The sequence below is a fragment of the Pelodiscus sinensis genome, chromosome 21 (assembly GCF_049634645.1).
Source record: "Pelodiscus sinensis isolate JC-2024 chromosome 21, ASM4963464v1, whole genome shotgun sequence".
Classification (NCBI taxonomy): domain Eukaryota; kingdom Metazoa; phylum Chordata; order Testudines; family Trionychidae; genus Pelodiscus; species Pelodiscus sinensis.
Genome location: NC_134731.1, coordinates 2,353,755 through 2,366,346, shown reverse-complemented (window position 1 = coordinate 2,366,346; position 12,592 = coordinate 2,353,755). Strand labels below are relative to the sequence as shown.

Sequence of the window (12,592 nt, the reverse complement as noted above, 5' to 3'; positions counted from 1 at the left end):
AAGGCCCCAGAGGGAATCGGTGGCAGAGCTCAGAACAGAACCTGGGAGTTCGTCTCTGTCCTGCCCCTAGACCAACTCAGGCCGACCTGGGCGAGTTGCTGGTTTAGAATAAACTGCTTGGTTCTTGCTGTGCGGCCCAGAGACGTTCAGGCCTCCTAGCCGGCGTGGCTGACCCCCCTGGGCTGGCGGGGCGTGCTGTCCCGCTCCTGCAGGAGGCGGTGGGAAGAGGCAGGCTGCGCAGACCCTGCCGTGGCTCGCAGCAGGCCGGCCACGCTGGCACTGGGATTAGTTCCCAGTCAGCTGCCAGGAATCGGGATGCGACTGATTAACCTGTCAGCTGGCGAGCATCACCCTTGCCACTGTGGTTAACCAGTGGCTGGAGCAGCCCCTCACCTGCGGCAGGCAGGGGGAGGAGGGGGGGGCTCCGCAGCGGGTGGGGGGCCGCTCCAGCCGGAGGGGGGCTCTGCGGCGGGGGGGGCTGCTCCAGCTGGACGGGGGGCTCTGCGGCGAGGGGGGGCTGCTCCAGCCGGGCGGGGGGACTCCGCAGCGGGGGGGGGGGCCGCTCCAGCCGGGCGGGGGGACTCCGCAGCGGGGGGGGGGCCGCTCCAGCCGGGCGGGGGGACTCCGCAGCGGGGGGGGGCCGCTCCAGCCGGGCGGGGGGACTCCGCAACGGGGGGGGGCCGCTCCAGCCGGGCGGGGGGACTCCGCAGCGGGGGGGGGGGCTGCTCCAGCCGGGCGGGGGGACTCCGCAGCGGGGGGGGGGGGGCTGCTCCAGCCCACCTGGAAAGTTTAACGGGTTAACTGATGAACTGGGTTGTGACGTCCCTGGCCGGGAAGCTCGTCAGCGCTCCGGGAGCAGAGGCGTTACCTCGGGGGCGCCTCCCTGCTAGGCTGAGGACCCAGAGGCCCACGCTGCCCCAAGGGTAACGGGACCCGCCTTTCGGCCCCGAGGGGCTGCTTACCTGCGCTGGGCGTTGCTCCCCGTGGGCTGGGGGCAGGGCGGGGTTGTCTGAGCAGAGCAGGGAATGGTGAATCCTGGGGGCGGGGCGGCTGCCAATGGGCCTTCGCGCCTGCTTATCCAACGTCCCTGGGAGCAGGCTGCCAGCTCCGAGTCTGCCATATTTACAGGGCCCCTTGCTCCCTGCGAAGCTCGGGCGCAGCCCAGGCGGGCTCTGGGATTCCGGGGGCTGCAGTTTTCGTGATTCTCCAGCTCCTCAACCACCTGGTGGGAGGGATTTGGGTGGCGGGATAAGCAGGCGCCTCCGTGCGCCCGCGGCTGGGCTGGGGCGGTGCTGTTACCACTGGGCCCATCTCCGGGGGCTGGGCTGGGGCGGTGCTGTTACCACTGGGCCCATCTCCGGGGGCTGGGCTGGGGCGGTGCTGTTACCACTGGGCCCATCTCCGGCGGCTGGGCTGGGGCGGTGCTGTTACCACTGGGCCCATCTCCGGCGGCTGGGCTGGGGCAGTGCTGTTACCACTGGGCCCATCTCCGGCGGCTGGGCTGGGGCAGTGCTGTTACCACTGGGCCCATCTCCGGCGGCTGGGCTGGGGCAGTGCTGTTACCACTGGGCCCATCTCCGGCGGCTGGGCTGGGGCAGTGCTGTTACCACTGGGCCCATCTCCGGCGGCTGGGCTGGGGCAGTGCTGTTACCACTGGGCCCATCTCCGGCGGCTGGGCTGGGGCAGTGCTGTTACCACTGGGCCCATCTCCGGCGGCTGGGCGAGCCAGCTCAGCGCCCCGGCACTACAATACGACTGCCCCATCCCTGGGGCCGAGGGAAGCTGTTTTCGCAAGCGGCGGTCAGGCGCCCGGCAGCTGCAGCTGGGGGAAGGCACGCAGGGGTGGCTGCCCTGCCTCGGTGTAAGGTGGTGTGGAGCCGTTACCTTTGCAAGAGACGTGGGGGGACGGGCAGGAGAGCAGGGGCAATGCGAGGTGTCTTATGGGGCCAGCGAAGCCCTGCTCCGAGTCGAGCCCGGCTGTGAAGCAGATCTGAGATGTAGGGGACCCAAAGCGCTAGCTTCCCCCCGAGACTGTCCCATTGTAGGCGCATCTGCCTGGTGTCATTCACCCGGGAACCCCCCCTGCTTCGCCCCTCCATGAAGCAACTCTAGCCAAACTAGCAGTCAGTGGCCTCTCCTTCCTCCTAGCCCCACGGAGCGCGAGCGCACCGAGCGGCTGATTAAAACCAAGCTGCGGGAGATCATGATGCAGAAGGACTTGGAGAACATCACGTCCAAAGAGGTGAGTGGGAGCGGCCCGCGGGGGCGGAGAGGGCTGGCGGGGGCCGCGGGAAGAGGCCTCACCCGGCGCTCCTCCCCTCAGATCCGCACGGAGCTGGAGATGCAGATGGTGTGCAACCTGCGGGAGTTCAAGGAGTTCATCGACAACGAGATGATCGTGATCCTTGGCCAGATGGACAGCCCCACGCAGATATTTGACCACGTCTTTCTGGTAAGGCCGGGGCCTTGCCAGGCAGAAGCTGGGTAATCCAGCGATCCCGGCGTGGCTGAGAGGGGGCACGTGCCCTCCGGCGGATGGATCTCTGTGCAGAGTAGCTCTGCCATCAGCGGGGCAGGAGCCGCTCCCAGGCCGGCTGCTCTTGTGCCTTCAGCTGATGCACGAGGCTGCGGGCCGGCTGGCCTCTTGGAAGCACTCAGCCCGGCGAGGGAAGCGAGTCTCGGCTCTGTGTCTCCGCTCGCTGCCCTGCAGAGCTGCTTCGACCGGCATGTCACAGATCCCCAGTCCTGGTCTCTGCCTGTGCCTGCGCCGCGTCCCAGGTCACTGGGGGAGCCCTGGTCTTGGGAGGACCCTGCAGGGGCCGAGCAAACTGGAGCCCGCTGCAGGGAAGGCTGGTCAGTCTCGGGTGGAGTTCCGCTTGCTGAGCCGGGAGCAGCAGGGCCTGGCCTTGCAGCTGGCTCGCCGACGGCCGGGGGAAGGTTTTGCCTTGCTGTGTTGTGCTTGCGTAGCTGCCAGGGCCTGTCTGCTTACTGCTCCTCCCGGGAGGGGTCGGTGGGCAGAGAAACAGCTGAACTGATGTGTAAAAATGACCTTCCAAAGGGACCAACACGGCACGCGGGAGGGGCCGGAGGACTCGATCCCACCCAGTAATGTATCTCCCGGGGGAGAGCAGGCGCCTGGCCTGGTGCCGGACGTGCCGGGAAGGGGGTGTGTTTGCACAGCAAATGTCCGTGCACCTCCGCGCTTCTGCCGTGGCTGGCTCCGGGCACCGCCGGCCCTGCCACCTCCACGCTTCTGCCGTGGCTGGCTCCGGGCACCGCCGGCCCTGCCACCTCCGCGCTTCTGCCGTGGCTGGCTCCGGGCACCGCCGGCCCTGCCGCCTCCGCGCTTCTGCCGTGGCTGGCTCCGGGCACCGCCGGCCCTGCCGCCTCCGCGCTTCTGCCGTGGCTGGCTCCGGGCACCGCCGGCCCTGCCACCTCCGCGCTTCTGCCGTGGCTGGCTCCGGGCACCGCCGGCCCTGCCACCTCCGCGCTTCTGCCGTGGCTGGCTCCGGGCACCGCCGGCCCTGCCACCTCCACGCTTCTGCCGTGGCTGGCTCCGGGCACCGCCGGCCCTGCCGCCTCCGCGCTTCTGCCGTGGCTGGCTCCGGGCACCGCCGGCCCTGCCGCCTCCGCGCTTCTGCCGTGGCTGGCTCCGGGCACCGCCGGCCCTGCCACCTCCGCGCTTCTGCCGTGGCTGGCTCCGGGCACCGCCGGCCCTGCCTCCAGTGGGGCTGCGCTAGGGGCTGCCTGACCAGTTTTCCCAACGGGGGCAGGTTTCACTCTGCTCGGCTATATTCAGCCCCACTGCACACGCAGCTTGCTCCAGGCTCGGGTGCACTGGATGGATGCCTTCCCTTCAGGCTGGGTGCCTGTGCACTAGGGCTTGGGACCTGGCTGCTGGTTCTCTGATCATGCCCTCGGGGTGCCCGGCTCTTCGCCCTCCCTGCCGCCCCTTCGGCTTCCCGGACCTGCGTCTGCAAGCGAGACAGCTGCCCTGCTGCCCTTGTGTGAGCCGGTGTCGAGAGGGCCCGGCGGCTTTTCCTCTGGCATGCTTGCTCCCCCCCAGCCCCTCTCCCCCGGCGGCGTGGGGGGGAGCTCTCTGAGCCAGGTGTCTGTGGTGTGCAGCAGGCAGCGAGCGCTCCCCCTGGGCCTGCCTCTCAGGGCATCCTGTTGACTGTGGGCGGCTCTGATGGTGCAGCGAGATACGGGCGCGCTTGGAGACACGAGCCCTGCGGTTTCTTGCCCTTTTGCCATCTGTGTTTGAACTCTGGGTTTACCGCACCGGCCTGGCCAGCTCCCTGCCCCCGCGGGGCGTGCCCCCCCGCTGACGCCCCCTTTCTGTGTTCACAGGGCTCGGAGTGGAATGCCTCCAACCTGGAAGATCTGCAGAACAGAGGGTAAGCGCTTGGGGCTGGAGCGCAGGCCCCTGCATGCGAGCGGCTGGCTGGGCAGGAGAGGGGGTGCCTGTGGAAGTCACTGCATGGCCGAATGCCCCGCCCCGCCTGCTCCCCGCCGGCTGGCCCGGCAGCACCTTGGCCCCAGACCAAGGCAGGGAAGGAACAGGCTTCATAGCCATGCCCTGGCCTCCACGCGGGCAGGCAGCTGAAGTCCCAGCCAGGCCCTGCGGTTCCCTAACCCCATAGGCAGGGCAGAGCTGGCCTTCGGGGAGGCTCTCACACCTCTTGCAGCTCCGGGGGAAGGGTTCCGTCGGTGCTGGGAGGTGGAGGGCCAAGCTGGCCTGTCTGTAGGCGACGTGGGTTGTTACACCCATCGCCTCGAACTCCAGAACGGCCCAGCCGGGTTCCTCGTCTTGAGGCCATGGGCTAGGGCCGGCCGCAGCCGCGTCTCCTCCTCCCGCGCGGGCGCCTTCCGTCCCAGCCCCCCGACACCCGCTCCTAGCCTGGCCAGCATTGCCCTGGGAACCTCGGCTGAGACCCGGGGGCTGGCAGATCTCCTGGGAGCATAGTCTGACAGGCAGGGGGAGTCGGGCACGGGGGGTGCTCCTGGTAGGGGCACAGGAGTTGCAATAGGACAGAACCTGTAGGAAATGTCAGTGGGGGGTGGAGCGTGGGGAGCTCGAGGCCGGGAGGGCAGGGGGGAGCTCGGGGCAGAGGGAAGCTCAGGGCAGGGTCCAGGAGGGAGCTCTGGGCTGCGGGAGCTCGGGGCAGGGGCAGGAGGGAGCTCGAGGCAGAGGGAAGCTCAGGGCAGGGTCCAGGAGGGAGCTCTGGGCTGCGGGAGCTCGGGGCAGGGGGCCGGGAGGGTCCGAGCTAGGAACCACCTTGCTGTGGCCTTGGCTCTGAGCATAGTCCGGTGTCCTGGAGCACCGAGGGGGGCCTGGTGCGAGCCCCAGAACGACGGTGGCTCCGCCTGCTCCCCCAGGAGGGGTCCCACGTTGCCGAGAGCCCATACGTTCCGCCTGACGCCTTCTGGCCTGGCCTCCCCGCGCCGGTGGCAGCTGGCGCGGTTGGAAAGGGGCTGCCTGTCCCGGGGGATGGTTTCCCGTTGGCAGGAGCAGCCGAAGCTGCATTGTCGCCCCTGCCAAGTGTCGGCTGCTGGCCCATCTGCGGCCTGGCCCGGCCTGGTTTCCCTTCGCAGCCGACCAAAGCCGCTTCCCAAGAGACTCGGTTAGAAATCCCACCGCAAATCCTCCGGCTGGCCTGGCCCAGCCCCCCTGCGCGGACACCCGCCCCCAGAGGGCTTGCTCTGTGCCGGAGGCGGGTCGCGGCCGAATTCCAGAGGCGCCCGTGTGGAGACGCGCTGGCCGACCCCGCCCTCTTATGCCCGCAGGGTGCGGTACATTCTGAACGTCACTCGCGAGATCGATAACTTCTTCCCGGGGCTCTTCGAGTACCACAACATCCGGGTGTACGACGAGGAGGCCACGGATCTGCTGGCGTATTGGAACGACACTTACAAATTCATCTCCAAAGCCAAGTAGGTCTGCGCTTGCTAGCAAAGCCGGGCTCCCTTCCGGCCCTTCGTCGGGGGCAGGGCACGTGCCGGCGGGTGCCGCCTGCGGTCGGTCCGGATACAGCCCCGCGCGTGGTGGGAAGCGGGGCTGCGCTGGAGCCGGGCCTTAGGGCAGCCGCCAGGGCTTCGCAAACAGCTGTCCGGGGGCTCACCCAGCGTCTCGTGCCGGAGGAACGGGGTTCCTGTTTCACCGCCTCGGCGCTAGCAGGGTTGCGTTGTGAGCGCATCAAGGCCTCCACTGCGCTAGGCAGCGGGTAGCTGGGTAACAGGCTGGTGGCTTCTGGAGAGTCCCCGTCGATTGGGGGGTAGTGGGGGGGGGCGAGGCCACAGTCACGCAAGCAGGGTCTGCGGAAACAGGAGCCAAGTCCAACGCGTTCCCTGCGTGCGAAGCGGGCAGCCATTGCACCGAAAGAAACCCTCGTCGGTTAGCACGCGAGTCGCTTGCCAGGCCACCTGCGGGCGCTGCCATTTCGGGGCGGGGTGGGGGCCCCCACACGCCCTGCTCTGTGTTCCCTACTCAGTCCAGCGTGAGTGGGGAGGACGCAGGCGGCAGCCCGGTGGGCACGCAGAGCCGGCTTTCCAAACAGCGGCCTGCCTTCAGCCCTCGGGGGTTCTGTGTGCCCGTCTCCTGCCTGGGCCACGCAACGGCTGCTTCTCCCCCGAAGCGTTAAGCCTCTCGCATCCGCCCGCATGCTGCCTACAGCCCTGTTTCAAATACCTTGGCTGGAGCCTTGTCAGAAACCTGGGCAGTATCTTTAGGGGCCGTTTATTCCATTTCCCCGGGGGCTGCGCCGGGGGACGGTCACCCTGCCTCTCCCAGGAGCTAGTAACAGCGGGGCGATGCAGGCTGGGTGCTGAGGTCGAGACTGCCCCCGTGGGGGGGGGGTGCTCCCTGGGGGCGAAGGCGCCAGCTTAGTGGAAGCGGCGTGGTGAGGAGCTTGCAGCCTTGGCAGAGAGCAGTGCGGAGCTGCGGGCCCTTCGGCGGGCAGGGCTCCTCCCCCACGTCCTGACCCCTACCTGGCCCTTCCAGAGTGGCCCCTGGCTCCCTCCCCCTGACAACAGGCCCCACGGCTCCACCTGCCCCGGCCTGGGTCGGGCCCCGCTAGAGACCTCGCTCCTGAGGGCGGTGAGCTCCACGCCCTGGCGCCTGGCGGGGCGCGTTCCAGCTGGACGCCGGCAGGGAGGGATGGGATGGGAGAGGGCAGCAGGCCGGGAGTCGGAGGCCTGCTCCTTTGCTCTTGCTTGCCCCCACTTGCTACTTCCCTGCACCCCGTCCCCCGGGATGAGTCTCCACGTCCCGCAGAGCCCGTTCCGTGGGCTGGCTCGCCGGCGCAGAGGGCATCGAGCTGTGCGCACGCTGGGCGTGCCTCTCCAAGCCTGCTTGGCATGGGTGGCCGTCGGGCTCTTCGGGGGTGGGGGCTCAGTCTGTAATGGTCTCGCGGCACCTCAGAGACCCACGGGACAGGTAGCTGGGGTCGTGAGCTTGGGGGGGCACAGCCCACGTCTTCAGGGGCCCGGTGTATCAAAGGCCCAGTTCCTGAAGAACCGGGGTGGGGGAGGAGGAAGGGAGCGGTGAGTTAGGGTTCGTGTGCCAAGCTGAGCGCAAAGGGGCAAATTGTGCTTGCGTGCCCGTCGGTCGGCTGAGCCCTGAGGAGGGGGAGGCAGGTGACGTCTTTGTGACGGGTCCCAGGCCGTACATGGAGTTGAGTCCCGGCGCCTCCCGGCGTGCGTGGCCTGTGGGGTTGGCCTGTGGCTCGTGGCAGAAGTCAGGCCGCTGTTGCTGTGGTGTCCACAACGCGTGGGCCTGTCCCGGGCCGGTCTGCCTTTCACGTCTCCCTTCCCACTGCCCCCAGGAAGAACGGCGCCAAGTGCCTGGTGCACTGTAAGATGGGCGTCAGCCGGTCGGCCTCCACGGTGATCGCCTACGCCATGAAGGAGTACGGCTGGAACCTGGACCGGGCCTACGACTACGTGAAGGAGCGCCGCACCGTCACCAAGCCCAACCCCAGCTTCATGCGGCAGCTGGAGGAGTACCAAGGCATTCTGCTGGCCAGGTGAGCCCCCCGCCCGCCAGGCGTGTAGCAGGAGAGCTGGAAAGGGGCTGGGCCCAGCCTGCCTCTGCCCTCTTCACCGGGGATGTTGCAAAGAGGAGCTGCCGGGAGGACGAATTGTGGTTGGTGGCACAGCCCTGGGCGCGTCTGGGCCGGGCCCTGGCGTCCCTGGGGTTTGTGTTCAGCTGCCGCCGTGTCGAGCCCACGAGCGTCTGACCCGAACACGCGGCCGGCCGGCTCTGCAGCATCGCGGGCAAGTGCTTGTGTGCGGGGCCTGGGGGATCAGCGCAGGCTCGGGAGAGCCGCCTGGCATGGTCCCACTGGGTGTAGAGAAGGTGCCATTCGGTCGCGGCTTCCGTCACTCGACCAGAGCTCTCGGACTTCCCCTTCGGCTGTTCCGGCTGCCAGCCCCTCCCTCAGCCTCTCCCTGTGTGGGGCTCGGGCTGCCCGGCCCTCCCCTACCCAGCCCCGGTGGGGCTCGGGCTTCTATGATTTGTGGCTTGTTGCCATGGCCTGTCTGAACTGTAATAGAAATCCCCAGGTCAAACTCTTCACCTCTGTGTACAGCATAAATACAGCCCAGGCGCTTGAGTGACGGGCTCCTGCCTCCCTTGTCAGCTCTGGGAGGAGCCTGGGCCAGCCGGGGGGCAGGGGCGCTTGGCGTAGGAGCAGCCAGTGGCAAGCGGCCATGAGGAAGGCTGGGGCCAACGTGGTTCCGGCCAGCAGTGTCCCGGTACCAAGCTCGGCTCCGGACGCCGCGCTAGGCGCCAACAGGACCAAAGGCTCCTCTTGCTTTGGGCAGGCGGCCATGCCCCTCTCTGCCCCCCCGGACACCGCCCCAGCACGGCCCCTTGCTCACGGCTCACAGGCCCGTGTCGGGGCCCGGGGCTCCCTTGTAAACATGGAGGGTTTCTGGCGGGCGGCGTTGGATGAGGAAGAAGGGTTCTTTCTCCCGAAATAGCCGCATCCAAACAGCATTTTGTATTTCGAAAGGGCGCCCAGCCGCAAAGATGCAAATGAAGCGCAGGATATTTAAATCCCGGCTTCATTTGCAATTTCGAATGTCTGTATTTGCATCCCTCTCTCGAAAGAGGGTGCAAGTGTGGCCATGCCCTTAGTCTCTGGCCGGGGGGGACAGCAGCGCCCTGCCTCGGGCTGCCCGTTGGGAGGCTCTGCCTTGGGGGAGGGGGGAGCTGGGTAAGTGCCCAAGGAGCCTCTAGAAATCCAGACACCGGCTGCAGTGACAGCTCCCGAGGGCGGAAGCGTCCCCTCCGGCTCCCCTGGTCAGCCGCCTGTCGGCAGATCTCTGCTCCGCCGTGGGCCTCGGTTCAGACCTCTGCACCTGCTCCAGGCGCCCTGTGTGGGCGGCTGGGGGGAGGCCACGGGTGAGCAGTAACAGGAGGCACTAAACCAGGCCCGGCCGGCTCTGCTGGAGTCCAGTCCAGTGCCGAGTTCCTAACCCGGCGCTAGGGAGCAGGGGCAGGGCCGTGGTGCGGAGCCAGAGCCCGCCTGTTCGCATTTCCCCAGGCAGACGGGGTCCCAGGGGGATTCTTCCCCCGTTGCACAAGGTGAGGGGGAGCTGGGGAGCCCCCCGAAACGTGGCTCTCCTGAGTCCCGGCTCGGGCTGTGTCCCCAGTGCCCCTTGCCGGCCGAAGGGGTGAGGGGGCCTGCGGGGCGGCGGTTCCTGCCCTACCTCGGCTGTTAGTTACTGCCCGTACGTCCGGCCCCTTTCACACCGGCTCTGGGCGCCCCACTGCTGGGGCTGCGATCAAAGCCGGCCAGGCTAGGAATGGGGGGCCCCTCGCCGCAGGACACCCCCAGACACAGCCTGTGCTCGGCAGGCCCCTAGGAGGCCAGCTGGCTGGAGGGCAGCCACGGAGCTGGCGTGCCACGCTGGGTGCTCCCGGGCCGTGGCGCATGCTCCTCCTGGGGGCGGCCGGGGGAAGTGCAGCCAGCCGAGGAAGGGAGATCTCAGCCCATCGCGTGTTGTCTCCTGGGCGCCCTTGCCCCGTGGTGTGGGCCGCGGGCTCGGCCGTCCTCACCACAGGTGCGGGTGACGGGACAGCAGCGTGAGCATGTGACTGCCGGGCCCCTCCCCAGCATGTTTACCAGCCGCGGGGGGCTGGCCTGGACCTGCGGCCTGCAAACACAGGGCTATTTTTGGCTGCCTGTCGCCATGCAGGATGGCCCCAGCCCCACCCCACGCTGTGTGCTAGCTCAGAGCTTTGTGGTGAGTGCCCCCCACGGGCCGGAGCGCCCTGCCCCAGGGGAATCGGCAGCGTGTTCCGCACCCCCAGGGCCTCCTGCTTGCCCCGACGCAGCTGCCATCTCGGGCAGGGAAGGGACTGAATTCAGCCGCCACCCGGCTGGGCCTGTCGCGGGAGCAGTGAGCGCGAGCGGCCCATGCCCCCGTGCGCATTCGCTCCCCCCTGCGGTCTGCCCCCTTGCCATGCAGGCTACAGCCCAGCTGTGCCAAGCGACCGCGCCGCCCGGGTGGATTCGTTTCCTGGCCAACTCTTGGCCCACGCTTCATTGAGGGCCCGTGTTGTCGCGGCTGAGCTGGGCCCGGGGCTGCCATGGACTGGCCCCAGCTGACACCAGCCTGGGTCTGGCCCCAGTTGCGCCTTGAGCTGGGGCTGCTGGCGACTAACCCATGTCCCTCCTCCCGCAGCAAACAGCGGCACAACAAGCTGTGGCGCTCGCACTCGGACAGCGACCTCTCGGAGCGCCACGAGCCCATCTGCAAGGCCGGCCTGGAGCTCAGCAGGAAGGACATCACCTCCTCCGCCGAGCAGCTCTCCGAGGGCCCGGCCGTGGACAACCGCCAGCCCATCCTGCCCGCCTTCCCGGGGGGGCCGCACGTGGACTGCCTGCTGCAGCAGGACGCCAACGGGCTGGAGGCGCTGTGCGCCCAAGAGCGCAGGATCCACCTGGAGTTCGCCACCAGAGGCTTCCGCGCCGAACGCCTCGAGGACGAGCTGAACCTCAACATCAACGGGTGCCCGGCAGGGTGCTGCTTGGCCCAGGCCCAGTGCCCGCTGGACAATTGCCACGCGGCCGAGGCCTTGATGCAGCTCGACGAGCCCGCGGAGCTGGCTGCGGCCTTCCCGGACCTGACCGTGGAGGATCTGGAGACAGACGCCCTGAAGGCGGAGCTGAACCTGCACTTGGTGCCCATGGAGGAATTCACGGCGTGTCTGAAAGACCCTCCCGGGTGGCCTGATCCGCACTCCCCCAGCCCCCAGCCCGAACCTGCGGACAGGATCGACTTCTTCAGCGCCCGCGAGAAGTTCGTGGAGCTGTCCCAGGAGAGCCGGCCTCGCGCCTGCTCCCACTCCCGGGGGGACGAGCCGGGGGGCGGAAGGAACGGGGGCTCCAGGCTGTCTGTGCTGGAGCCCCTGCCGCCGGAGCCGGCTGGAAATGGCTCTGCAGGCCAGTCCCCTCCAGCGCTGGGAGAGCCTCCCACGGAGCAGGCGCAGGAGCAGCCCCAGGTAGGATCTGCTCTCCTGGGTGGGGGTGGGGGACTCTCGTGCCACGGGGAGGGGGAGAGCTGGGAAGCCTGCTGGGCTGGCAGCAAAGGGGTCAGCTACCGAGGAAGCCTTCGCGGCAGAGCCTGGCACGAGGGGTCGGCTCCCGTGAGCGTCGGTCCCCGTCACCCCGCGGCAGAGTTCTCGGGCAGTGCGTCGGGGGGGGGCTGGCGGGGAGGGGCTTCGGCTGCAGCTCAGGGTTGAAGAACCCGGGCAGAGCTACATGAGGGGAGCCCAGAGCAGCTGGGGGCTGGGGCAGGGCTGAGTGGCATGAAGGGTCACCAGATACGGAATAGCCGGGGGGGGGGGCAGCAGGTTGGTACCGAGGGGCATTGGCAGAGCTGGGGGGGAGGGGGCTGCAGCTCAGGACTGAAGGACGGGGAGCGCGGGGCCGGCAGCCACTGGCAGCCCTGGATGTTAAGAGCCGGCAGAGCCGGAGGGGGGCTAGGAGCCGGCAGCCGCCCCAGCACGGGGGGCTGGAAGTGGGAGCCCCACGGGCGGGAGGGCTGGAGTGGTGAGATCCCGCAGTCAGTTAACCGGGGAGAGGTTCGGGTAACTAGTCTTTAACCGGCTAACAGGCTAGCTGGGATTTTCCGCCCCGAGCTGGAAGGAAATGAGGGTCGGACGTGGATTGGTGCCCTGGAAATCCACCGTCCTCTCTCCAGGCAGAGCAGCTGGCAGGTCCTAGGGGAGTCGGAGGCCTGCTTTGTCCTGGGAGACTCTTACTTTCCTCCAGCCCAGGGTGGTCCCTCCCCAGCTTGGCCCGAGCCCGTCTGGTTCAGGGTCCCCAAGAGCTCTGGCTCTTCACCCCCGTTTCTCTTCAAACCACCCAAATTTTGCCTTCCAAGCGCGTGGTACCTGGTGGAGGCTGGAGGTGTCGCAGCAGCGCCTGGGAGTGGGTGCCTGAATCTCCTCGCAAGTCAGCTCGCAGGCGAGGGGCAGATCCTGGCTGGGACGAGGGAGCCCAGTCTGCCCGCTCTGAGTGAGGCCCGGCACCTGCCCTGTGCCTTGCCCTCCCGCGTGAACCGGCGCCAGTCGCGGCAC

General features: G+C 68.5%; 1 protein-coding gene across 13 annotated transcripts in view; it reads left to right on the top strand.

Annotated features, from left to right (window-relative positions):
• Positions 1–12,592, top strand: part of SSH2 (slingshot protein phosphatase 2) — a 135,970-nt gene that overhangs the window by 118,114 nt on the left and 5,264 nt on the right. For all 13 annotated transcript variants that reach the window (XM_075904604.1, XM_075904603.1, XM_075904609.1 and 10 more), the window contains 6 exons: positions 2,149–2,242; positions 2,324–2,452; positions 4,351–4,397; positions 5,788–5,934; positions 7,824–8,024; positions 10,693–11,512. In XM_075904604.1, coding sequence (XP_075760719.1) covers positions 2,149–2,242; positions 2,324–2,452; positions 4,351–4,397; positions 5,788–5,934; positions 7,824–8,024; positions 10,693–11,512 — 1,438 coding nt within the window. The remainder of the gene's footprint in view (positions 1–2,148; positions 2,243–2,323; positions 2,453–4,350; positions 4,398–5,787; positions 5,935–7,823; positions 8,025–10,692; positions 11,513–12,592) is intronic.